Here is a 26,653-nt window from a genome sequence, read left to right as displayed (position 1 = left end):
AGAACTATTTGGCTTCTTTCATATATAAATTAGCAGCCTTTTTAATATCCTGCTCACTCAAAGTCAGTGACTTTCCATCACTCTGAGAGCACACCCAAAACCTTTGCTGTCTCCTCTGAGGTTCCATGGGATACCAACAATGCAGCCACCATTCCTCTTGCTTTCTCCTCCCGTTCAGCCCCCTCCTTCTATAAAAAAAAACAAACTCCTTGATGTTCATCAAATACACAGAATGTATTCCTAAGTTGGGAGAGTAGCCAGGATCCCAAAATACTGTTGGAAATGTTCTTCAAGTGTATACTCATAACAGGTAAATGAACATATGTCAACAATGTGCATTTCCACTACAGCCAATAAGACTGTAGCAGCTCGATCTAGGAGATTGTATTGCTCCAGAATGAGGTCATGAGGCTACAGTCATGAGAGGTCCCCCAACATCCTTGATGACAAGGGATATGGATTTGGAACACATCTTATTATGAAGTAACCTAGGAGGTATGTCACAACATGGATTTTGGAGTGGGAAGACTTAGATTTGACTCTTGGCTCCACCCTGGTAACCACTTAAGCATCCTAGTCTCTTAGTATATTAAAGGTGTGAAATGATTCCTTTCTCACTTTAATGTGTGTGTGTATGTGTGTGAGTATGTATGTGTGTGTACATGTATGTAGTTGCCAAAAGAAGACAGCTGAGGGTATCCAATTCCCAGAGCTAGAGTTACAGGTGGTTATGCGCTGCCTTGTATGAATACTTGGAGCTGTACTCAGATCCTTTATAAGAACAGCATGCACTCATACTTGCTAGGCCTTTTTTAGCCTTGTAGCCTTTTCTCTTGGATCAGAAAAAGAAAACCTATGCAGATATGTGTACTGGCTATCCATTCCTCTGAGAAAATCTGGGTGTATTGCTGTTCCAAGTAAGTCAAGGATTTTGCAAAGAAAACAGACATAGGGACTGGAAAGTGGATAAACAACTCATGGGGTCTTACAGTTGGGGAAAACCCAAAAACCTTACAAGGGAAAGAAATTGAAAATGGATTTAAAGAGGATACCAAAATAATCAAAATCCAATCCAATCATACAAGGTGGTTACAATGTAGAATGGCTTTAATCACTTTTCTTGCTTCTGTGACTAAATACCTAAGAGAGAGAAAAAAAAGAGAGGGGAGGAAGAAGGAGAAAGGGAGAGGAGGAGAAAAGGTTAAGAGGCAAAGAGAATATCTAGGTTTATAGTTTCAGGACTATAGTCTGTCATAACATGGATGAATTGCAGTAGGAACTTGGGAAGACTAGATACATGGCAATGGGGCTCATATCCACTCAAGGAGTAAAGAGAACTGGGTGCTAATACTTAGCACACTCTCCTTCATCCACCATCTGAGACCTTGGCCCAGGGCATGGTGCCACCCACAGTGGGTTCTCCCTACCTCAATTCTCAATTGACTCTGCCTAGAAAAATCCTTCATAGGCACACTCGCAGGTAGGTTTCCATGGCAACGTTAAACGCTATCAAGATGACAGTAACTATAAACCAGCACTGAGGTGGTGAGACCAGTGAAAACTAATGATAACATGACAGGAGCTGAGATGAGAGGCTGACTTGGTGTGGGAGCGTTGCATGGCAGACAAGGAGCGCCTGCGTCTGGCTGGAATGACAGTGACCTCTTAGCATCCTCAGTGACCTGTGTACCAGACATGTCAGTATGGATCACAAGGACTATACAGGGAAGACAGAGAACTTACCCTCAGGAAGTCCACATTCAAGGGAAGCCTAGACAAGACACAAACAAGCCTTAACTGCTACAGAGCTTAGCAGAGCAGGTGACATTCTGAAAGAGTGATGGCATCCTCAGACAGGGGACAGTGGGCACAAAGGGTGGAAGGCAGACTGGGGACCCTGCTGGCTGGTCTTAGCAGGAACACAGGATGAGAATGGCTCTAGAGGCTTGAAAGGCAGGTCTGGTACTGAGTCCTGGCTTCAGCAGTTCCTCATAGAGGACCTTGCCATTCTGACTGTCAGTGGCACCATCTGTAAGCTGAGATTCTGGCTCTCTGTAGAGAAGTACATTGAGAGAGCATATGTAAAAGGCTAGTTAACAGTCCTGCACACCATTTACAAAGCCTTGCACTCAACCCTCGGCGCCTCATAAACTGGGCATGGTAGCGCGTATCTGGAGACTCAACACTCAGGAAACAGGTAGAAAGTTGAGGGTCATCTTTGGCTACATAACCATTTTGAGAACAACTTAACGTGCATGGGACACAGTCTGAGAGAGAGACAGAGAGAGAGAGAGAGAGAGACAGAGACAGAGACAGAGAGACAGAGAGAGACAAATAGAGACAGAGAGACAGAGAGAGATAACTCAACAATCAATAAGAAATGCTACTAGATATTTTGCACTGAATCTACACATCTGGAACTCCCCAACCCATATGAGGTCAGACCAGTTCTGCTCTAGTGCCTGGCATCCCCAGGTGTTGAGCGAAGCCACTTTAAGCAGCTCTGTCTGTATACCTGGGGAATCAGTGAGAAGAAAACACCCAGGACTCCACTCTCTAGGACCTTGTGTTCTAGTGAAAGTAACCTAACTGGCCTCCGGGGGCTTTTTAATTACGGGGTAGGGAATTGGCACCTGGCTTTCAGTATGGTGGCCAAAAAGCAATAGTATAGGACATGGCCCTTGGTTCTTAGTTTCTGTTCCCTTTCTATTAAAATCCTATACACCAACCCAACATTTCACTGCCAGACATCAGCAAATCTTTTGCATAAACAGAAGTCCCCAGCTGTAGCCAACATTAAACTTTCAGTTGAACTGGGAATTGGTCAGGAGAGAATAGACTTTGCCAGTTTTGAATACTCCTTATGCCTTCACAGTTCTGCACAGACTCACTCCTGCTTGTGGTTCTGTTCTTCATTTCATTGCATGCATGCACACACGTGCGCCCGCACACATATACACACACGTACATACACACACTCGTGCCTTTTGTTCCTAATTTTTTTAAAAAATGAACTATACTTTATGTATAGCAATACAGTTTACATACTAAATAACACCATGAGAGAATAATTTGATATGATTGTAAACAGAAAAAAAAAATGAAAAATATTCAGGTTACAAGTTCTTCCCCCAAAACAATTTTTTAAAATAAGTTTTCTTAATGGGCCAATGCAGCGAACCTTATCTGGTGACTGTGGGTTTCTTTGTGTGTCTAAAATTGAGCTGAAAAAATATCTCTTGTTGTTTTAGGGCATTTATTTTTTTAATAATATTCTATTCAGATGTAAATCTATAATATATTGGGATTGTATTTAAATGTGTATTTAAATTGTATTTAAATCACTTGCAGAGTCCACTTCATAAACATGCTAGGGCCCACCCACCATTCATAAAAGTGGTATACATTCTTACATTATACGGGCCTCGTTTTCATTTTCTTTTGAGCCAATCTTCTACAGCAGCCCAGGAGTGGTCTTGAGCTTGCCATCCTCCTGCCTCAGGCTTCTGAGTACTAGAATGAAGGTTTCCCTTGCAAGCTTCGTTTTACAATGTAGCAATCACCAGTAAGTATGTTTTCCTTGGCTTCCTTGTACTAATGTGATTATAAAAGTATTTTCTTTTGCTAATATTTAGAATTTTCTTCCTTCCTGTGCTTGTCTAATCTTTAGGGTTTCTTCTGTATTGGGGTGGCCCTTTTAAATTGTTAGAAATTCACATTGTGGAATCCATTATCATTTATTTTCTATGTATTTATTTCCTGCTCAGCTCTCCTGATGCTTGTGTCTGGAATTGTATGTGGTCCTTTCATTTTAACTCATTCTCTGCTGACTATATGAACTTTTCTGACAATTTTTAAAAAATGCATACTAGTTTGTTTGGTGTTTGATATGCAAGCCTGAAACTCATTTTGCAGTCCAGGCTGGCCCCAAACTCGTCATCCCCCTATTTCAGCATCCTAAGTACCTAACTCATGAGACAACAGGCTTGGCTTGTACTAAATTCATGACAAATAACTGTATAGAACGTGCTAGTGGGTACTTTTAATGCATTTTCATTTTTTGTTGTTTTGCTTGGAATCATGGTTTTACTCTGCTGCCTTGAAACTCACAATGATCCTTACAATCCCCATGACCTGGCCTCCTAGGTCCTGGCCTTACAGATGCATTTACAGGCGTACTGCACCAGACCCATCTTACCTGGAGCAAAGATCTAAATGGGCACTTTTTAAAGAAGAGTCGCAACATTCACTCATCTACTGTGTGTGTGCATATGTGCATGTGGTGTGTGTTTACATCTGTGTCTCTGTGTATTAGTGTGCATGTGTGTGTATGAGCGTGCCTGTGGGGCGTGCGTGTGTGTGCACAGTTATAGTAGATGATGACTAGAGGACAGGTGGTATCACATGACATCACTAGAGTCAGTTCTCTCTTTTCACTATGTGGGTCCCAGGTTGTTGGGTTTGCCAGCAAGCGCCTTTACCCGCAGAGGTGCCTGGCACTACCCTCTCGTATAAATAAGAACTAGTAATAATGTTCAAGCCAGCACCTCATAACAGCTGTTCCCCTCTCCTCATGCCATCTAATTCCATACTCTGGACACTTCCTTTCTGTCCTACAAGAGGATATTGATGACAACCCCTTGTACCAACTACAGGCTAGAGGGGGGTGACTCCTAAAGCCACATGAGCACAGTGTTACAGACACTCAGGTGTCAGCAGTAGCAATGATACCACTGTGCTACTGTCACTGCTGCTGGAGAGATGGTGTGCGCAGTGACAACTGCACAGACAAGCATTGGGTTCCCAGCACCCACATCAGCCGATCACAACCACATCGAGTTCTGGTTTCAGGGGATCTAAATCCTCCTCTGGCCTTCACAAGTACCTGCTCTCAGATGTACACACACTCACTCACACACACACACACACACACACACACACACACACACACAGAGGAGGTGAGGGATGGAGGGAGAGAGAGAGAGAGAGAGAGAGAGAGAGAGAGAGAGATGGGGGGATGAGGTGGGGAGGAAGAGAGAGAGAGAATGTGAGAAATAGAAATTAAAATCAAATAAATCTTAAAAAACAAAATTAGTAACAAGAATTTTCTTGGTGACCTCTATTCACATCAGTTAACTTCTCCTTTATTGACAATGTCCCAATTACAAGTGTTTTTGTGTCTCAGTTTCCCCTATTTTCCTAATGCTTTGGCTTTTTCTACTCATCAGTGGTCCTTTGCCTGTATTCAGAATGCTTAGGTTAGACCTCAGCCGTGGGTGGCTTTCTGCTGAGGAAGAGTGTGCAGTGAGGGTTACTCTGGGTGTGTGGACTACACTGTTTCCTGTGAGCATGGGCCTCATTCTCATTTGCTACTAGAACATTCTGACGAGACACTCACATTGTAGCAGGACAAAGGATGTCTCTTCACTAGATTTTCTCAATACATGGTGATCTCTGCTGCTAGACCTGGATTCTCTTTCTCTTACTTATCCCAGGAAGTCTCTCACCTTACCACTGAATGATTCTTCTACCTTTCTAAATCCATTCTAAAATCCTCTCCAAGGTCCAATTATTTCTTTATATCTCCTTCAATAATGCAGTCTTTAATGATGTCCAGTTTCTTGTGTCTTTACTGTACTCTCCCCCGAGCTGGGCAAATATCTCATGCCCCAAAGCCACCTTATGATATAGGGAGTCCTTGTCACATTGATGTGGCCAAGCAACTCTACTTCCGGCACTCTAACTCTTAGATATTTTTAGGGGTGTAGGGAACTAAGAAGGTGCAATGTTCTTTCCATTGCTATTTGTACAAAAAGTATACTAGGAGATGAGGATGAGCTGCTGTAACAAAGAATCCCAGGAAATGTAAATAATGAATAACCTGGATGTTGAGTCTTTTCTCTCCCATCCTTCCTGGGTGTGTTTAGCAGAAACACTGCTCCCTATAGTGTTTCCAGTGTCCATTTTCTTCCAAGACGTTTCTTCTTGTATACTGCCCTACTCCCTGGGGTCGAAGAGGCTCTCCTCATTCTATACTGAGACCAGTGTAGAAAGAGAGGAGGAAGGGCAGGCACACACAGCCTCACCACCTGGTTTCAGAAGAATGCTCAGCACTTCAGTATGTCCATAGCAGAAACTCGGGTCCGTCTCTGATTAAATCTGCAAGAAACTTTGCAAAATATATTTTAACCACCTACACAGAAGGAAAAAATAAAAAACTTAAAACTTAAAAAATTGGTTTTGGTGAGCTACTATAGATCTCTGCCTCAAGAACGTACTAGAAAAAGTAAAGATTGCTGGCAAAAGAGGTCTCCTTAATCGGATAATTCTGTTCAATAAATCAGTAGGACTAAAGGAAATAGAACATCGCCATTGGAAAATATCAGGCAAGATTCACCAACCCTTTGAAAGAGGTTCTGATTACCATGCTGTATACCTTCCCGTGGTCACATGGTACTCATTACAAAGTGAGAAGTCCTGTCTACATCACAGAAAGACCCAGAAACTCCAGCCTCATCCCAGTAAGCTAATGCTCATGCACCATCATACATGATTAAGCGGTCCCAGATTAATGTTGCCAAATAATGAGGAAGTATCAAACAAAAACAAACCCACTTCATGAAAGTTTTAGTCAAAAGCCTTGGAAAGAGTCAAGGTTCTCGGGGGCACAGAAAAACTCGGGGGCAGCCATGGGCTGGAGGATTCTGAAGACAGTAAGTGCCTTGTGCAATACAAGACTGGTTTCTGTCCAGAGAAAGAATTCAGGCAAGCTACTTTTCACCAGGCAGTGTTCCAGGAAGTCTGCAGTGGTATGGTAGTTTTATGGCAGAGGTCATGGGTTGCCTGTGATGGGTGTACTGTGGTTATGTCAAACCTGAGCGGAGGTGGCTGGCGGGGGATACCCGAGGAGAGGCATATGAGGATGCCTCTATTTTGCCACTTGCCCATATGACTCACATTATTTCCTAACTAAATGTTAAGAAAGAGAAATGTCAAGTAATGCATCACCGTGCCGTGCTCTCATGAATAGTGGAACCTACTGAACTGAGAAAGATTCAGAACAAGCCTTCAACACATCACGTGTGTTCCAACGTTCAAAGTTAGTACTTGGGGCTGATGAGATGGCTCTGGGAGTCAGGCTCTTGCTGTTAAGCCTGAAAACCCAAGTTTGTTTCCTGACACCTGCAACTTGTCCTAGTACCTATAGACATACAAGAGGGCATGTAGGCATCGACACATACATGTACACACATATGCACAATACAACAAATAATAAATAGAGAATGTAATTTTGAAACATATAATAACATATAATGAGTAGGTAGTCCCCATTTCATTTGATAAAATATAACTCTAGAATGTTTCTTTTAAAATTATTATTGGCATGTATCAGTATGTGTAGTGTTGGGTCTCTTAAAAACAAGCAGATCATGTACTTTGATCCTACTTACCTTCTGATATGTTTATTGAAGTCTGGACCACCTCTCCACTTACTTAGTACTTTTAATCTCAGCACTAAGAAGACAGAGACAAGAGGGTCTCTCTGAGTTTCAGACCAGACTTGTCTATGTAGTAAGACTTCATCTCAAAGCCAATACCAAAACAAAGCTCTGCTGTTCTTCTGGCCAAGGACAAGCCAGTGATTGTCTTCCTCGCTGGATTGGTTGTTCAGTTGGGGGAAGTCTCAACTAAGGCTCTGCACAGATTTGGGGTTGGAGTTGTGGCTTGGATTCTCCAGGCAGCCATGAAATCTGTGAGCTGTTTAATAGGAAGTCATTTGCTAAGTTCTATGAGCTCAGCTGCAGCCATGGAGACGCTCCACTGTGAATTGAAAATGGGACATCAAGGCTCACACTCATCGCTTGAGATCCACAAAGTACTCAGCATATAAACTGAATGTTTTTTGCACGACCTAAGTTTCTCTTGAGTTCCTGCAATTGAGCACAGTAAGCCAGGCTGTGGGAAGACTCCCAGATGGGGACTCAGAAGCCTTGGTTCAACTCCTCTGCCTGCTAGTAATTTTAGATCCAGTAAGCAATATCTGTTAAGAGATGCTCTCAAATACAGATAGGGGCAAGCGTTTATGATGCCCTACACCCCATGCTAGGACCTCAGCTAAGCCTTGTTGCTATCACCTTGCCATTCTAACAGAGTGGAACCTGTTACCCCGATCAACTTTTTAAAATGTGGGGAAGCTCTTGCATCTTAGTTGATCATTGGTGTCTCATTTCTTTTACTATGAAGTCTACTCCATCCAAAACAAAATGCAAATCTGACTCCCTGTTGTCCCTATTCTTTCTGCCACCAACCTCCTTCTCCCTCATCCATGGACACCCCTCCAAGGACTAACCCTAGGGTGAGAAGTGCTGAGGGAGAATGAAGTGTGACTCATCCCTGCTGGCAGTCTCTGCCTGGCTTTTCCTCTCTTCCTCCCTGCCACTTGCCCCATTTCCAAGTCCCCACTTCCAAATGTATGGGGATTTTTATCACAGAGAGTGCTTAGCAGGCTTTTGCCTGGTAGTCAACAGGGCTGGGTTTTAGAGTCAATCGCTCTAAAACCTAGGATTTAAAAGCTTGGATTTATTCTTTCAGGCAAGATTTATTGGGCATCAATAACGTCTTAGGTTCTGAGACATAAAAGGTCAGAAAAACAGTGGAAATGGCCTCCCCTTTCAGAAACCTTTCAGCTCAGTAACCAAAAAACTAACAAACAACACAATACATATATAACACAGAGCCAGGTGTAATGTGCCCCTGAAACTGTACACCAAAGGCACAGAGCCAGGCCAGTGACATCTCTCAACTGCATAACATTCACTGGATTATGAAGAGACCCCAGACAAGCTTGGGTGACAGCACCTTCTACCAGAAGGTAGTTCTCCACTCTCTAAGGATGGGAATGTCACCAATGTCAAAGAAAACCTGATGTGTTGTTTCAAGGCAAATGAGACCAAGAACATGAAAACTGAAAGAAATATATAATCTTAGATGAGATACTAAGGAAGGTTCTTTTTGAATGTTCTTGAGATATCGCTGGTCCCGTTCTCAAATTTTGAGCATAAATAACAAACTTGCTGTTGTAGGTAAGGTATTTTCATAATGAAATACTTTTCTTCTCCAGAAATAATGCACCAAAGAATTCAGAAATGTTGAAGGCTAGTTTGTATGATGTCTAGCCCCTAAAAAAAAACCTATAGCAATGACAATCATAATCATAATCCTTATAGATGGACCAGAAGAAAAGAATAAGAAATGCAAATATTGGGAAATTATTAATCTTGTTAAAGGGGGAGATCTATACTCTTGTATTATTCTTGTCAATGTTTTGGGAACATATAAACAGCTAAAATAAAATACGTATAATAAAAACCACTCTGGAAAGTCAAGTGGAACAGAGCCAGGGCATAGATCGGTAGAGACTGAGAAATGAGGAAGCCTATGCAGGGGCAGCAGAGGCCTGTGCATCAGCACTTTTGGATTGGCTGACCTGAGCCCAAGGCATGAGAGGAACAAAGAATGAGAGGAATTGGGATGGCCAGTCCTCAGTCACTGCTGGGCCTTGGAGGTCACTGAAGGAATGTCTGATGGGACAGTGCCTAGGGTGAGGAACTCTGATCAGGCCTCCATCTTAGGAAATTACTGGAGGCCTTTTGGCAGTAAGTAGAGCAAAAACAAAATGTAATTTCTGGACACAGCAGAGAACACTCAAGAAGGGAAATGGCTCAGGTGAGGTGGGTGTCTGATGGTAGCCACATGATAGCGTCAGAGGTCTGCCAAGTGGATGGATTCTGCACAGGTTTTCAAAGAAGTCCAGATGGATGTGTTGGCCACCAGACAGGTTCTGAAGCACAGAACAGAAATAGGTAACCACAGGTCATGTCAGATAAACTGAGTGAAATGCTGGGCTGGTTACTCACATCTGTGTGATGAGAACATGAGGAAGGACATTGTTTTCAAAGGCACAAGCTCAATAGTTCAGGAACCTTTTTCTGTAAGAAACCAACCACACCACAAACCACCAAGCTCCCATTACAAGCCTTACTCAGGTTCCAGACATGTAAGGAGAGACCAAAGTGAGTCACATGTTCCTCTAGGCTGGTGTCTGTGTCTGTAGGACACAGTCTGAGTACTTCAAGTCCAGAGCAGTCTACTTTTTTTTTTTCTTCAATAGGCTAATTTATTGGAACAGAAAATGTCAGATTACATCTAAACACACAATTGTGTAGGTGTATTAAAATAATGCTGCAGAAATTAAAGATGACATTCAAATGATTTGAACATGCAAAATTAGATGTATCTATATATTGTTCATTCAGTGATCTTATATTATCATGAAATAAAATACAACCTTTTTTTCTGTTAGATCTGATACTTGTTATGTAGCTTGAGGTAGCTTTTTTTTTTCTTATGTTCATAGCAGCTTTGTTCTTTTTTTAATTGAACAAATTTATTTTAAAAAACAGACACGTATCTACAAATTTTAAAAGCATTTTTGCATAAAAGAATATTAATACATTTTTTAAGTATTTGATTTTTTTTTGTTTTGTTTTCTTTATTTCTTGGACTTCATACAGTCTGTGAGTTGTTTCTGGGGGAGTGCAAGCCTCTGGGGTTAGCATCCCACTATCAGTGACTGCATATTATGTCCAGAGCAGTCTACTTATCATGGCTGACTTATGTACCCTGAAAAATGTACCTTCCAAATCCTTGGACCACCTCCAAGAACCACTCCTTCCATCTTGCCTACCCACCACTGAATTTCCTCAGCCTTGAGTATGTACTTCATACCCACCACCCCCCTAGACTTGGGCTGATGAAACTTTTTGATTGTAGGCCTATGGTCAAGAGAAACCATTTTTTCTATTTCCTTCTTCTCCATGGGGCAAGGGTGCTATAAAAAGGCTTGCAAAGGTGTGGTACAGAGACAGGACAGGGAAGGCAACACCACAGGTACAGAGTTGGGTGGTTTGGAGAGGAGACAGGAGGTTGACCAAAGTTCCTGGCAAAGAATGGAGTTAAAGTTGGCAGAAAGGAAGACGTGAGGTCTTGTAAGCACGGACACTGTTTAGAAAACTCTGTGATCGCTCTCCCAATAAATCTGGGAAATTTAAGCTTATGATACAGAAAGTCCACTTAATCAGTTACTTAAAAACAAAGTAGCCATCCCAGGCTGAAAGCTTTTCTGTAGGTAAGGATAAAGGGAGAAAGCAGAGTCCTCACCACCTAGTACAAGATGAGAGTGAACAGAATTTGCCCTCGTGATTGAGTGCTCAGGATGCGGTTGCCTGGTGACACGGGATACTAAACTTTGTGATGACGTTATAGAAATCTCCAGGAGGCCTGGTAATAGGCATGCCTGAGACAGCCTCCCTGTTTGCCATTCCTGTTACCTGGTAGGCTACACTCTGGGTAAATATGTGGTAGGCAGTGCCAAGAGCAAACAGGAGCCACTCTAATAGTTACGCATCACTCTAGGAGCACTAGAGTGTTAGATAGAACAGCGCTATCTTTCAGCAAGCTTTTATTGAGGACTGTGTTAGTTTGTTACAGCTGCTATAATAAAAATGTCACAGACTGGATGACATAAATGACAGGGTTATTTTTTATTCATTCCAGAGGCTGGGGATCCAAATCCACATATTACGTTCTTCTAAGGCTCCCCTTTCCTGGCTCCTTCTCTGTGTGTCCTCACGCGGTCATTTTTCCCATGTGTCTATCTATGGGCATTATTTTTAGTGCATGCATTTTGTGTGTGTGTGTGTGTGTGTGTGTGTGTGTGTGTGTGTGTGTGTGTGTGTGTGAGTGAGTGTTTGAACTGGAGGGTACAAGTGTCCATTCATGTGCATGGAGGTCAGAGGTCAGTTATTGGATGTCTTTCTCTGTTCCTCTATCACTCAGACCCTTACAGTTGGAGACAGGGTCTTTCACTAAACCTAGGACTCACTGATTCAGCAGAAGGCTAACCACTGAACTGCACTGACCTGCCTTTCTCTATTCTTCAAGCGCCTGCATTAAACATGCCTGATTATGCATCCAGCTCTTACATGGAGATGGGAACTTGGAAAGCGGTGCTTGTGCAGCAAAAATTTCCCCACTTGCCATCTCCCCATCCCCCAAGTGTCCTCTTCTGATGAGGGCACCAGTCAGACTGGATTACAGCACATTGTAATGGTCCTGTTTTGACTTTAATTACCTCTGTAAAAACCAGATCTCCAAACATAGTCACATTCTGAGGTACAGGCTGGTGTGCTCAGTCTTCAGTGTAAGACTTATGGAGGACACCATTCAGACTGTGATTGGCACCCCCTATTTACAGAGTGGTGCCTCATAAACAAATCTTAGCATTGTGCATAAGTGCACATGTTTATTCTGTAGCCCTCTGGTTATTTAATGAGTGGGTTCTGTGAATCAGATTCTTGAACAACTTTTGAGACGGCTTTTTCCATGATGCACACAGCTGATGTCTATCAAGAGTCAAGCCCTTTTCTTTTCTCTTGAGAAGAAAATTGATTGGTCTCAAGATTGACCCCTCCTCGGTCTCCCTTAGCAACAACAGTAGCAACATGTGAAGCAGAAAAGACTACATATGGCCAAATGTAGTGGGGCCCAGTGGCTTGACAGGCCATATGGATCAACAGTCATCATTTCCATTCATCCTCTGTGCCTTTTAGACAGGTAAGACTCCTGGTAAGACTCCAAGGATGAGAAGGATCATGGAAGCATTCATACTCCATCAGATGACTTCAGGCAAGCCTCCCCCCAGGCTAATAATGAACCCTCCCGTGGAAATCTCAAAGAACAATACAAACATTGCTAATAATTTTCTGAGTTTAAAAAAAAGGCAATTTTATAGTACACACTCCATCTGGAAGTATTTTCCCTCAAATGCTTTGCTCCAATCATGACTAAATTTGCTTCCTCCTACTCTTCCAGCCCAGCTCCATCATGGTCAGCACCGACGTTCACTCACGCTGAACAGCTGGAATGTAATACTGTAAATCCCTCTCCTGTCACACCCAGTGGGACCTCAGACTATTTCCTTATACTGAGATTAGTCCCTGAGCCTATATCCTCCCTTACTGCTGGTGGCTTCTCACCAGACTCTGTTTCCAAGGAGGAGTCTCTAAATGCATCATGTATGACTCTGATAACAGCGCACTTTAGAAACAATAATGACTTTGTTGACATCATGCTCAGGGCAATGTATTACTATGCTGATATCATACACAAGAGTCATTTCAGACAAAAACAAAAATCAAACAAACAAAGCAAAGATATGGATAGCTAATGCATCTATGGAAATCCAGGGAGTGTGGTGCTCTGACTCTGTACATGTATCTAAGACAAAGACATTGAATAGAAACAACATTAGAGGAATGGGTCCATCCGAAGTTAAAGGATACAGTGGCTCTTACATTCCCATAACAAAGACAGAAGTTCAAGGTTATCCAAGATCAACCTAGGCTTGTAATATCAGACCCTATCTCAGAAAGTAAAACTTAATTCATTTTGGGAGATTGGAAAGAATACACCCTACACATCTGAAGACTGGACTGTGGTCTTTTGTTTCACAGTGTTCAGCAGTGTCAGCATTGTGAGAGAATCACTAAGTTAATTCCTGTTGGGACTCAAGCCACGAGGCTTCAGGGCATGCAGCTGTTGGGAGCAGAATATGGAGTTGCTCCTATCCAATAATTATTGCTTTATAAGCTATTCATTAATACAACTGGGAGAAATTTTCAGACTAAAATCACCATCTAAAGTCTAGTGAATCTAACCTGGACTGCATCGTGCTTGCGATGAACGAAATCAGACATAGACTGGAGAGATGGCTCAGTCAATGGAGCACTTGCCATATAAACATGAGGACCGGAGTTCAAGTCCTCGGCACCCACCTAAAATGGCAGGCATAGCGATGTGTTTTTGTAAGTCTAGCATGGAGAAAACAGAAGAAGGAGGATCTCGAGAACTACTGAGGCAACCAGCCAGCCAATTAGTGAGCTTTGCATCCAGTCGGAGAACCTGGTTCAAAAACTAAGATAGAAAACAACTGGGGAAAACACCCAAGGCCTGGCTTTCATGTGCACACAAATGCATGTGCATGTGAAAGATATCCAATGCAAGAGCTAAAAACTCAGCATGAAAATTGGGAAGCTAGCTCATCATAGGCCCTGTACTTCACCAAGGCTCGAACACACTGTCTGCCCACTAGCCTTGGGTGTGTCTAGGAAATACTCTGATAAACCCCAGCCTCAGCTAAACTTGAAATAGATTCCGTTAGTTGTCCACATGGCTGATGAAGGGTGAAGGGGAGTGTGTCTCAGAGAGAATGCACATGGGCGAGGGTGGATCACCTGCCTCTGCTTGCCAAGTAACTCATTCCCTTCATGCATAGATCATCAATTAATTTAATCATATCTTTACAGGAAAAAAAATCCAATGACTATTTCAACAGGAAGATGTAACTATTTTAGAGGACACAAAATGTCAAGAGGAAAAACATGTTCATTTTCAAAATCAAAGATGTAGATCACATAGGAAAACTCAGGATGAGATATTTGCTTGTCAACGGTTTTCTGATGACCTCATCTGAATCCTGATAGGAAAGCCAGTGTGGTACTGATGCTGAGAGGATGTTTGTAAAGGCAACTGATGGCTTAGCATCAACAGTCAGGAAAATAAGCTCCGAATGCCCGCAGGAATTGTGTGCCTCCCGGGCTGCTGCCTTTGCAGGCGGACTGGTTTGTAGCACACACACACCCACACAGTTCAGACTTAAGGTCCTGCTTGGAAGATCAAACACATGCAGTTAACTTAGCTTCATCCCAAAAGCAAATTCACCAACAGGTGAATCAACATATCTGCATTATGGTCCCCTTCTGGCTAAATTCTCTGTGTGCTCTCAGGATGCCCAATGCCTTTGCTTCCTAATGAGCTGTCACCTAAGAGGCACCAACATGGCAGCTGTGTAGATCATTGCTAAAATCCCATCTAGTACCAGGGTGACAAATCATACTAAGCTAAGAGATTTTTCTAAGAGGAGATTGAGGGTGGGTTACTTTCTCACCAAAGTTTCTTTAGCTTTGCAAGGCTTTGCAGGGCTTTGAAGTCAGAGACTTATATGTGGAGCTTCATCCTGTGGTTTTCGGGCATATAACTTGCCAAGTGTCTTAGGGTTTCCATTGCTGTAAAGAGACACAATGACCAAGGCAATACTTATAAAGGACAACATTTAGTTGGGACTGGCTTACAGGTTCAGAGGTTCAGTCCATTATCATCAAGGAGGGAGAACAGCAGCATCCAGGCAGGCATGATGCTGGAAGAACTGAGACTTTTTTCTATGTCTTATTCAGAAGGCAAACAAGAGAAGACTTACTTCCAGGCAGCTAGAAGTTGGGTCCCAAAGACCACCCCCACAGTGACACACCTACTCCAACAAGGTCACACCTCCTAATAGTGCCACTCACTGGGTCAAGCATATTCAAACCACCACACCATCTCTTCTGGTTTCCCTTCTGTAAAATAGGTAACAAATGATCTGTGCCTTCCTAGCATCCTGCCCACTGTTCATTGTTCTGTGGTGCACCAGTCCCTTCTCTCTGTAAGCTAATCTTTCTTTCTCTTCCAGATCTTGAGACCTCTTCCCTCCCCCTCCTGGTTCCTCTCATGTTCTAAACAATCAAAAGAGCCATATCCTGGTCTAGAGGAAGCTCTGCCAGTAACATGCTGGCAAGTGCCCAGAAACCATGTTAACAATCAATACTAGATGTGGTCATAGGTGTCTGACAATCCCAGCACTGTGACAAGGAGACAGGTGGATCCCAAAGGACACTGGCTCTGTCTCAATAAAAAAAAAAAAAAAAAAAAAAAAAAAAAAAAAAAAGAGGTGGATGGTACCTGAAAAACAACATATGTGCTGTTCTCTGCCCTTCACATGTCCCTACACATGCATGAACTATACCCCCACAGACATCACACACATGAAAATCTGTATTTAACAAGCACCAGTCCTGCTGGCTTGCCTGGATCCCTCTGCTAGCTGCCCACGTCTTGTATGTTACAACCACCCCTTCTCAAGGACAGAGCTCAGCAACCAGCTCTTAGGCACCATCACATTAAAAGCAGCTTGAAAGTAACTAAAATAAAATTTAAATAAAATTATCCACAAACCAAATGCTAAAATGTTACAGCCCCTTCCAGCTACCCTTCTCTTTACTAATCTGCATCACAGCAAACTGAGAAACTGTCTTTGACCACCCACCACCACATCTACCTTCTTCCTGTCTGGACATTCTTTCTTGAAACCTTGTTACCACACACTCAGAGCTTCACCGAATCTGCTAAGATCTTTCAAAGAGGTTCAAAGCCTTAAACCTCATGTGACTTAAATTGGGGTTGGGATTAATTTGACCCAACCCACTGTCTTTCCATTCTTCTCCCAGTCAGTTCCTGCCATTAGCTTTCATAATATCCCTTTCTCTAGGTCCCCTTCTTTGGTAGCTTCTTCTCAAATACCACTGCCTGTGCTCATGAGTCTTCTTCTCATCTACATTTGAATTATTCTAGGCTCTGTCCTTAGGCAGCGTCTCTTGAGGGTCTTCTCATGACATATGTAATGATTTCCTTTGGCCCTGCTTTCCATCCATATCTCATGCCTCTGCACTCACTATCCGGCTTAGACCTTTCTCCTGAATGTCAAAATCACGTATCTACTTACCAACATGGTGACTTCACACGAATTTCAAATAAGCACCTCAGACCTCCTGGTCTCCATGACAACGTGTCTTCTCTGATGCTCTTCTAGCAAAAGGCCATGCCTCTGTTCACTCAGTTGCACACATCAGAAATCTTAGAGTAACTCATTCACATCCTATGACCCTTCAACAGACTCCTGGCTCCACTTTACAAATGCACCTGGAATCCAAGTGTCTTACCACACCTATCAAAATCGCTTCTCAGATGGCTCTTTTGTACAGGCATCTCACAGCAGGTCTCTTTGCCTCAGTCTTGCCTCCTAACCATCTGTTTCTCAAACACTCCCTAGAGCAGCCCTTCCAATAAAAGTCTGCCCTCATCACCTCCTTGCTCTGAATCATTGCCCTTAGGATAAATCCCACAGCCCTCACCGTGACCAGCAAGGAAGCCTCAACCAGAGCTGACATGGGATTCCTGCCCTTGCTGCGACCTCACCCGTTGCTGTAGGGATGTGGCTTTCTCGCTGGGACCATTGCTGCTGGCTTTTTCATTGCCCACAATGCTCCTCTGCTGCTTGCCCAGCTCCCAGCAGTGTCTTGTGGCTAGTTTCTTCCATGTCCCAGTGTTCCCCATAACATCACCCACCCACCTGCCACTTTCTTCACATTACTGCTCAAATGTCACCTGTCAAATAAGCCTGCTCGTGACCTTCGAAAGCTTGTATCTCTTGTTCTTTTCCTTTGTAATGTATGTGCTCACCGAAAGTATGTTGTCCTTTATCCTCTTTTTGTCCTCTGCCTACCAGACTTTAAACCTTAGGGGGTTCAGTCTCACTGTTGAACTTTTTTTTTTTCACGGCTCAATCAGCCAAACTGAACACCATTGCTGGCTCCTAGTAGCATCCAAATTGATAGTCATTAGTAAGATATTCAATAAGTAAGAGAATGAATAATCGCACACACACACAAGGTTTTCTAAGATGTAAGACTAGGAGTGTAGCTCAGTAGCAGACTGTTGTGTACAAGGCCCAGCATTTGACTGCAACCACCAAATAAATGCCACATGAATAAAGTTTACTAAAATGTTATGAGCCATTTCCAGCACATGAGAAGACACTTCCAAATATTTGTGGAAGCCAACCATATGGTTCAGTGGTTAAGAACACTTGCTGCTCTTCCCGGGGACCCAAGTTCAGTTCCCAGCACCATGTCAGGCTGCTTGTAACTGCCTATGACTCCATCTACGAGGGATACTACAACTTCTTTGTCCTCTGGGACAGAGCATGTGGAGAAAGTGCTCTTTTGAACTTGCAACTAGGATCCTATTTCATTAGTAGGCATGTTTTTCTTTTCCTTTTTTTCTTGAGCTTTTTATTGGTTCTTTGTGGACTTCATGCTCCCCAGTCCCATTCACCCCACCTTGCCCCCCCCCACCCTTGCAACCTCCCACCCAAACAGAGACAATAATCTCATTGTGGAAGCTGTGGTGTGTCACGGTGTGTCCCATAGCCTACCCTTTTGTCCACCCGTCTTTGCTCATAAATGCTAATTGTAAGGACTCGTTGGTCTGGTAGGAAGCCTCTGGCTTCTGCCATTAAACAAATACTGGAATCTTAGTGAGATTCTTCTCAGACATCCTGTTGGCCTGTATCACAAAGCTGCTGTAGCAGTTCAGTGATGGGGTAGACATTGGGGTGGGCCAATTTAAAGGCCTGGATCTGAGCCTGAGAGGTATTTAAACTGGTCAACCTGTCTGCTCTCTGGCTCTCACACCCTTGGGGTCAGCTCACCAGCAACCACTGCAACCAGGGCCAGCTCTACCTTTGAGGTGCAGGATATGCTTTTCTGAGTGTAAAGGAAGGTGAAGGATATAGCCAGTTCTCCCACCCTCAAGACCACCAAGTCAGCTGTAGGTGGCAAGAGACAAGAGTAGGGAGTGCACATCTCCCTCGCTCGTGATGATACATGATAAACAAGCTGAGGGCCCAGCTTTCCCATGGCCACACCCTTGGGCTGGCTCTCCTGTGCTCCCCAACCCTGCAATCAGGTTCAGCTATACTGTGCTAAGTAAGGTACAGGGTCTGCTCTCCAGCTCCGATGACCTTGGGGTTAGATCTCCTGCCTGCCATAGGTGGTAAGGAATGAGGGTGTGTGTGTGTTTGTGTGTGTGTGTGTGTGTGTGTGTGTGTGTGTGTGTGTGTGTGTGTGTGTTCTTTCCCTCATCCATGCCACTGTTGAATGGTAGACAAATGGTGAGGTTAACTTTCCCATACACGTACCTTCAGGCCTCCCCAGCTCAGGCCTCTTCACCCACACCCCTGACCAGAGTCAGTCAGCTTTACTGCTGCCCAAGCAAGGTGCAGGGCCCTGATCTCCTGAGTCCTGCAGGTGGACATGGGCAGGGTCCTCTCTCCTGGTTTTATGACCCTAGGGCCAGGTCTCTTACCTGCTGCAGTATCTCTCTCTCTCTCTCTCTCATCCATGTAGGCATGTCTTTCAAGTAGTCTGTTTCAATAAGGAGTGTCCCATTGGCTCTCAACCAAATCTCTCGCTCTAGAAGCAGGCAGACTTCCTCGCCTGACACGGTGTCTACTCACACATGGCAGGGCAAGGAAGGAAAGTACCAACTTCTGTGTAAACTTCTGGAGACCCAGCCCTTCTTCCCCATTCCAACGCCCTTTACACGCTCACTGACCAGGAGAATTTTCACATTCCTGAAACCTGGTGTAACTTTCTTCCACTCTTGGCTAACACCTGAAAACTCACTGACCAAGAAAGGAATGACCCCGAGGTTAGCAGAAGATGGGCTTAACGTTGAACCTGGTTTTCGGGAGCTGCTCGACCTTAAGCTGGATACTTGATCTCCTTTGTTTCTCCAGGGCTCCAATAACCCTTCCTGGCCCATACTCCTGTGCTGGTTATATGCTATCCTGTAAGCACAGCAGATGTGCAACCCCATAGCACCAACTACCATCATGTGGTGGGTGTGTGGGTGGACAGTTTGCATGAGACTTGGCTGGGGAGCTGTGGTCTCCACTAGAGTCCCCTTTTGTCTTGCAGGAGGTAGGATGGCTCAGGTCACTGAGCTCCCTGGGTGGAAGGAGCCTTGTCTCACATAATCCCTCAGGTTATCACACATTTGGTCCTGAAAGCATTTGGCAGGCTTCCAAAGGAGCCACAGGGTCCTGCCTTCAAACTGGCTTCGAGCTCTTCTCCACACCAACACATTCTTCTTCTGTCACATGACTTCTCTTAGTTCCCTATTGGTCTTCCTCATACTCTTGTCATGCATGAATATATACATACAAAGATGCATACATACACACATACATACGCACACACATACATACATGATTTTTATGCTTCTATATAAAAATCTAAGAATCCCAAATGAGAGGAAACATGTTACTTCTCTTTTTAAGACTGGATTGATTTAGTTAATGTGACTATCTCAAGTTATGTCATTTTCCTCCAAATAACACTACTTTCTTCTTATTTATGACCAAAAAGAATCCATAGGTGTGTGTGTGTGTGTGTGTGTGTGTGTGTGTGTGTGTGTGTGTGTGTGTGTGTAAAAGAGGGAGAGAGCGAATATGTGATATATATGAATACACAGTTAATTTTTAATATAATTGTTTGTGTGCATTTGTGTGTGCATACACACTACAGTACACAGATGGCAGTCACAGTACAATTTGTGTGAGTCAGTTCTCTTTCTATCATGTGGGTCACAGGGATGGAACTCAGGTCTCCAGGCTTGATAACATGTGGCTTTTATTTGCTAATCCTATTCATCAGTCTGGTATTAAAGTGAAATAAAAGGTCAAAAGCCTGGTTGTCTCACATCTGAACTCTCAGCAGCAGGCTGGGGAAAGGGGATATCTTTCCGGTCTGAAGCCAAGCTGGGCTGTGTAGTAAGTTCTAAGCTAGCCTAGGCTACAATGTGAGATCTTGTCTCATTTCTGTCCTTAAAACTGTACAGATCCTTAAGCCAGCAAGTTCACAGAGTGGAAAATAGACTATTCAGTGGTTGAGAGCACTTGCTGCTGTTCCAGATGACCTGAGTTCAGTCTATTGCAAAATCACACAGCAAATTGACAAGACCATTTGGAGGTGACATACATAGCCTTCTTGTGGCACCTGTGCCACAGCTCTGTAACCACAGAGGCCTCCTAGTCCTCTGCGGTCAAGACAGAGGTGGGGAGAGAACTGACAGGCTTGACATTGTCCCGCCCGCTCCTCTTCAATGTCCTCAGGGATCCCGGCCCCACTGTGTGGAGCCTCCAGTCAGCACCAGGCACCTTTATGCATCGCTTCGGCTGCTGCACAGATATGATTTCAGCAAATGGAAGAGCTACAGATGAATACTTACCAAAGGAACCCACCTCAAAGGTGTTGCAACCCCTGAAAGCCATAGAGATAATTCATTGTTTACTCCTTCTCTCCGAGGGATGGGAAGGCAGGTGCTACGGGTTGATAATGAAATGCTTGAGAGATTTTTAAAGAACCATCTTAGCTGGCCAGACTGAGCAAAGCCACAGCTGATGCAGACTGTGACCAGTGCTCAGGGCCCAGGAGTCTGAGCAGCAGAGGTTGGACCCTCTGCTCAGTGCTGGGACTGAGCCTGTTCCACCCATGCCAGGCAAGCACCCCACCCCTGAGCTGTATCTTCAGTCTTGTTTTGTCTCGATTTAATTTTCGAGACGTGGAATTCCCCAGGCTGAACCACAGTCACTCCGCAGGCCGTGGGACCCACAAGCTGAGTAGCTAGGGCTTTAGGCCCGCACTGCCACATCCAGCTGAAAGGGGAGGTTCTCCGAGGATTTTAAGCACAAAGCATCTGTGCATTCCCCTCCCACACGGTCAGATTAGCAATGCAGACTAGACTCAAGTCCTGCTAGCATCTTCCAGATCCATGCGTTGTCTCGCCATAACTCCCAAAGGCAACAAAGAAATGATCTAGTTTACTGAGGCTGAAAACCAGAGCAAGGACAACTAGAGGACCAGGAGAGCTAAACAAGCTTTTGAAATACTAAGTCCTAAACACATACCACATGCATAAACATATATCACACATGCACCTAACACTTCCCCATACCACATACACACAGGCACATGCATATACATATACACACACATATACATACCATATATATATAACATATGTACATATACAAATATGCATGCACGTATACTATTCACTTGCATAAGCATATACTACATGCTCATACCACATGGGCGTAAAGGCATGTCTTACACACAATACATGCTTCTTTCCACGTGTTTCAGACACAAACAGACTAGCAAGCTTCCAGTTGGTGTCCTGGAGACCATTTAGCCAGATTAATGTCAAGACAGAGGGAGACATTGTTTGTATATTTGCTGCCCTTAGAGACCAATAGCTACTGACCAGTCATAAGGGAGAGAAGCCCGTATTACACACGCAGCCTTGATATGCAGGAGTTCATACCTCAGTTCCAACTATGCAAACTCAAAAGATAAAAGGTCAAAAGCCCAGTGTTCTGGGACTTGTGTCCTGGGACTTCAGGCAACATGTTATGGGCCCTAAGAAAGCAAGGCTGGGAAGGATAAAGGTGGAATGGGCAGATGGAGCCCCCTCTGCCCACTGGCTTATGGGGCACAGGGTGGACAACTGAGTCCCAGTTCAGGTATCCACTAGCCTTGGACTGCTCACACTGGGGCTAAGGTATGTGTGGGGTCTAGGGCAGAACTGGCTGCATCCCCCACAGGAGTCGCAGGACCCATCATAAGAGAGGCTGTCCTGTCATTACCTTGCAGCTCCAGAAACTAAAACGGTCACTTTCTTTCAAGACCAAGAGCTTGCGGAGCAAAAGTGCTGACAACTTCTTCCCACGAGCCAACAGTGATGTGAAATCGCAAGCAGACCTGCTGGCCAAGGCCAGCCCAGGCCCCAGCCCAATACCCATCCCTGGAAGCCCAGCATCCCTGCCCACCAAGGCTGGCCTGCATCCCGGCAGCAACAGCAAGGTCCACGCCTTTCAGGAGCATGTCTTTAAGAAGCCCACCTTCTGTGATGTCTGCAACCACATGATCGTGGGTAAGACCCCCCTCCCACCTCTACAGGTGCAATGCCCCTGGGAAAATGAATGGGAGCTGCATGTCTAGGTTCAGGGACCCACAGACCAGATCTGAGTTTCAGGTGCAAGAGGGTCTTTGTGGGGAGGGGCCTTGAAGGAGGGGGAGGGGACTTGTGCAAAGCAAAGGGAAGCAGGGCGCCAGGTGGAGGGAGAGCTTATTTGGAATCTGGTCAGAACCAAGACAGCAGCTGGCATCCTCCACCGGGAGGCTGGTGCCCTTTATACCTTTTCTGAATGTGGCCCACGTATACCTGCCTGGGCCTGCTATTCCAGGTCGGCACAGGAGACCTGAGGTGTTTTCCTGTCAGCACTGACACTGGACACCTCAGTGATGGCTATGAGGCCAGGAAGGTAGAACGGCCTCCATCTGGTTCCCTCAGCCTTGTCGAGGTCCAGTTAAGGGGTGTGTCAGTGAAAAAGAGAATAAGAGAGAGTTTCTTCTAGAGCCAAATATTAGTGGTCCCGGTCCCAGGGATACAGATTTAGGCTACCCCCAATACCATGTTTCAATGTTTCATGAAAGCTATAAATCAAGGGTTTTTTTTTTTCTTCAAATATATGGGTGTGGTCATCGTGTTACTGAAAAGCAGGGAGGTCTCCAGTATCAGCCTCAGTCTTTGGGATGGCAGGAGTATAAGGTCACAGTGTGTTCCAAGAGCTCTTTACCTCCATGTCTTACAACACCGGTAGGTCAAACACAGTGGGTAATTAATAACTGTTAAACTAAAGATGGCCCATGAACAGTTGTCTCTGGACATGCAATTGTTCAGAGAGATGATGGAAGCTTTGCTCAGTCAGCCTCCGAGAGTGATGTGAAGTACAGCTGAACCTCAGGGCAGCTTATGTCCGGGGACCTTCTGTCCCCAGGTGGGATGCTCTCTGTGGGAAGCAGCATCAGCATCAGATCTACTGCTGCTACAGCCATGAGACCTGTCTACATGTTCAGATAGGGCTTTCTGCTCTCCACTATCCCTGTCCTTCCTCTAAACAAACCACATTTAGAAAACGAGGTCTGTATTGATCAGATTTCCATCATAATGCCACATAAAGACAGCTACAAAAACAAACAAACAAAAAAAAAAAAAACCACCAAAACAAGCCACTTTGCAAATCTCACTTGAGCATATTCAGATCAGACAGAGCCAGACTGGCCGAGACACACCATTCCGTGGCTACGTCTTTTCTTCTCCTTGTCCCTCACTCTTTCCTTAAGCCAGAGCCCCAGACTTGTCATGTTGTTCTCCCAGTGAGAATAAGAGGCAGAGGGCAAAGCACCTTGGTTTCTTGAGCTGGAGGCAACCCACCGTGAATTCCTTTGGTTGGGTACAATGATTGACAGTCAGGAAGGTGGGGAAATACCAGTTGACTTTCCAGCCTCTGGGAAAGAGGGATGGATAAAAGGATAGAGAACGGGTCCGCAGTCTGATCCGATGCTTAGGTCCTCTTTGGATTTTTCAACCGCTTTGCCCAGTAGATGCAGCTCCTTCTTGGAACTCCCACCCACTCTATCTCCATTTGAGTGTGGCACCTGGCTCCCAGTGTGGGAGCCTGAGGGGGGTCCCATCATGCCCTGTGCTCAAAGTACTTAGATACCTGCCTCCTGCTTGGTTTTTCTTGAATGCCTCCTTTCTGAACCCCTTGCATGCATCACTTCAGCCCTTTTCAAGGTAGTGCTATTCATAACCCTGAAAGAGGTGCTGATGAGGATCTATTTTCAGTCACATTGTGATGCGTGTGAAAAGACAAGGAGCTTGTGCTTTTTCAGAATGAGTAATGGAAATGAGTTCACCTCTGAGGAATGTCACAGCCATTCCCAAGTGGGGGTTCTCGGGACACCACAAGAGCAACTTTATAAGACCCAGTACTAAAGAAGGTTGCACTGTGGATTTATCTGAATTGAATTTGTATTGCAGCTGCCCTTTAAAAAAAAAAAATATATATGTGTCTATGCTGGGGGTGGGGTGGGGCCAATGTGCACATGGGTACATAGGCTCACACTGGCCAGAGTTGGAATGGAACAGGTCCTGATGGAACAGGTCCTGGGAATGGAACTTAGGTCTTCTAAAAGAGCAGCAAGTGCTTTTAACTGCTGAGCCATCTCTCCAGCTCTACCTAACTGTGAGAGTTTCCATGTATCCCAGGCTGGCCTAAATATCTCTAATGAGGATAATCTTGAACTTCTAATCATCCTGCCTTTCCTCCACCAGGAAACTGGGAACACATCTGTGTGCCACCACACCTGGTTTTATAAGGTTCTGAGATCAAACCCAGCTCTTCATGAATAATGAGGGTAGTGCTATGTGCACGTGGAGACCAGAGGTTGAAGGTCAGGTACCATCCATATTACTATCTTTTTTGTTGAAGCAGGGTCTCTCATTGAACCTGAAGCTCACCCTTTCTGCGAGGCTGGCCAGCAGGAATGCTAGGAAACCACCTACCTATTCCAACCCAATTGCAGCACTGGGGTTATAAATACGCACTTTGGGCATCAAACTCAAACCATCTTGTTTGCTAAGCAAACACTTTCCCCCTTAACCAGTTGTTCTCAACCTGTAGGTTGTGACCTCCTTGCAGGGCCAAACAAGCCTTTCACAGAGATTGCATAAGACCACTAGAAAAGGACCACTGGAAAATGCAGATATGTACTACAATTCGTAACAGTAGCAAAATTACAGTTATGAAGAGCCGCCAAAATAATTTTATGATTGAGGGTCATCACATGTGGAACTGTATTAAAGGGACACAGCACTGGGAGGTTGAGAATATCTGGTCTAAGCCATCTCCCAGTCTTACTGTTCCTTTATCTTTAAAAACGAAGAAAGGAAAAAGGATAGTCAACACATTGACCTGATATTTTCAAGGACTTAGCAAAGCAAACTAGTGTCTTCTTTAAGGAGAGCACAGAAAGGATGAAAAGGTGCAAAATGAAACAGAAGTGATACAAGAGGCATCTTTGAAAGAAAGATGAGGCTCATATCCTCCTCCAACACCACCACAACAACAACCACCACCATCACAACCACCACCACCACCACCAACCTCCACCACCATCACCACCTCCACCACCATCACCAGCATCACCATCATCACCACCTCCACCACCATCATCAGCATCACCACCATCACCAGCATCACCACCATCACCACCACCACAAACACTACCTCTACCACCATTACCACTATCACTAGATCTATCACTACCACCACCACCATCACCACCACCACAATCACAACCTCCATCCCTATCACCACCTCATCACCACCTCTACCACCATCACCACCATCACCACCTCCACCACCATCACTAGCACCATCATCACCACCACCACCACCATCACCACCACCACCACTACCCACCACTACTTTTTTTCTGAAACAAAAGTACACTCACAGCTGGTTGATACCTGTCCTTAAATTTGTAAAGGTCATATGTCTACCATGAGTAAATTGGCCAGCAAAGATAGGCTCATAGCTGACCATCTGCTTTAAGTTCCTTTACCTTCAACATGATGCCCAGGGCCCTCCCTACTGAGCTGGCTCCCACACTCTGTGGGTTAAGCAGATTAAACCCCTGGTCTCTAGCTAGTCTAATCATTTCTCTAGGGCTTGCCCTTTGGGGTGGACATGCTGGAGATACTTTTTATTAGCTTAGTATACTGTTTTAATTTATTCTTTGAAACTTTACACAATATATTTTAATCATATATAACCCCTCTCCCCTTCTTCAACTTTTTTCAGATCTCTAATTCCCCCTCCCAACTTTATGTTCTTAAAAAAAAAAAAAAAAGCAAACCTTGCTGTGTGCCCCATTTCTATCCATCTATCCATACATCTTCTGCA

At 44.4% G+C, this 26,653-nt stretch overlaps 1 protein-coding gene across 2 annotated transcripts in view; it reads left to right on the top strand.

Moving 5' to 3' along the window:
- The window catches only part of STAC (SH3 and cysteine rich domain), a gene marked incomplete at its 3' end in the record, with an annotated part of 118,455 nt that overhangs the window by 29,483 nt on the left and 62,319 nt on the right, over positions 1–26,653 (top strand). For both annotated transcript variants that reach the window (XM_080934431.1, XM_080934430.1), the window contains exon 2: positions 22,494–22,773. In XM_080934431.1, the coding sequence (XP_080790557.1) occupies positions 22,494–22,773 (280 nt within the window). The remainder of the gene's footprint in view (positions 1–22,493; positions 22,774–26,653) is intronic.

This window comes from Micromys minutus (assembly GCF_963924665.1).
Source record: "Micromys minutus genome assembly, chromosome: 21".
In the NCBI taxonomy this organism is placed as follows: domain Eukaryota; kingdom Metazoa; phylum Chordata; class Mammalia; order Rodentia; family Muridae; genus Micromys; species Micromys minutus.
This window is presented reverse-complemented; position numbering and strand designations above follow the sequence as displayed.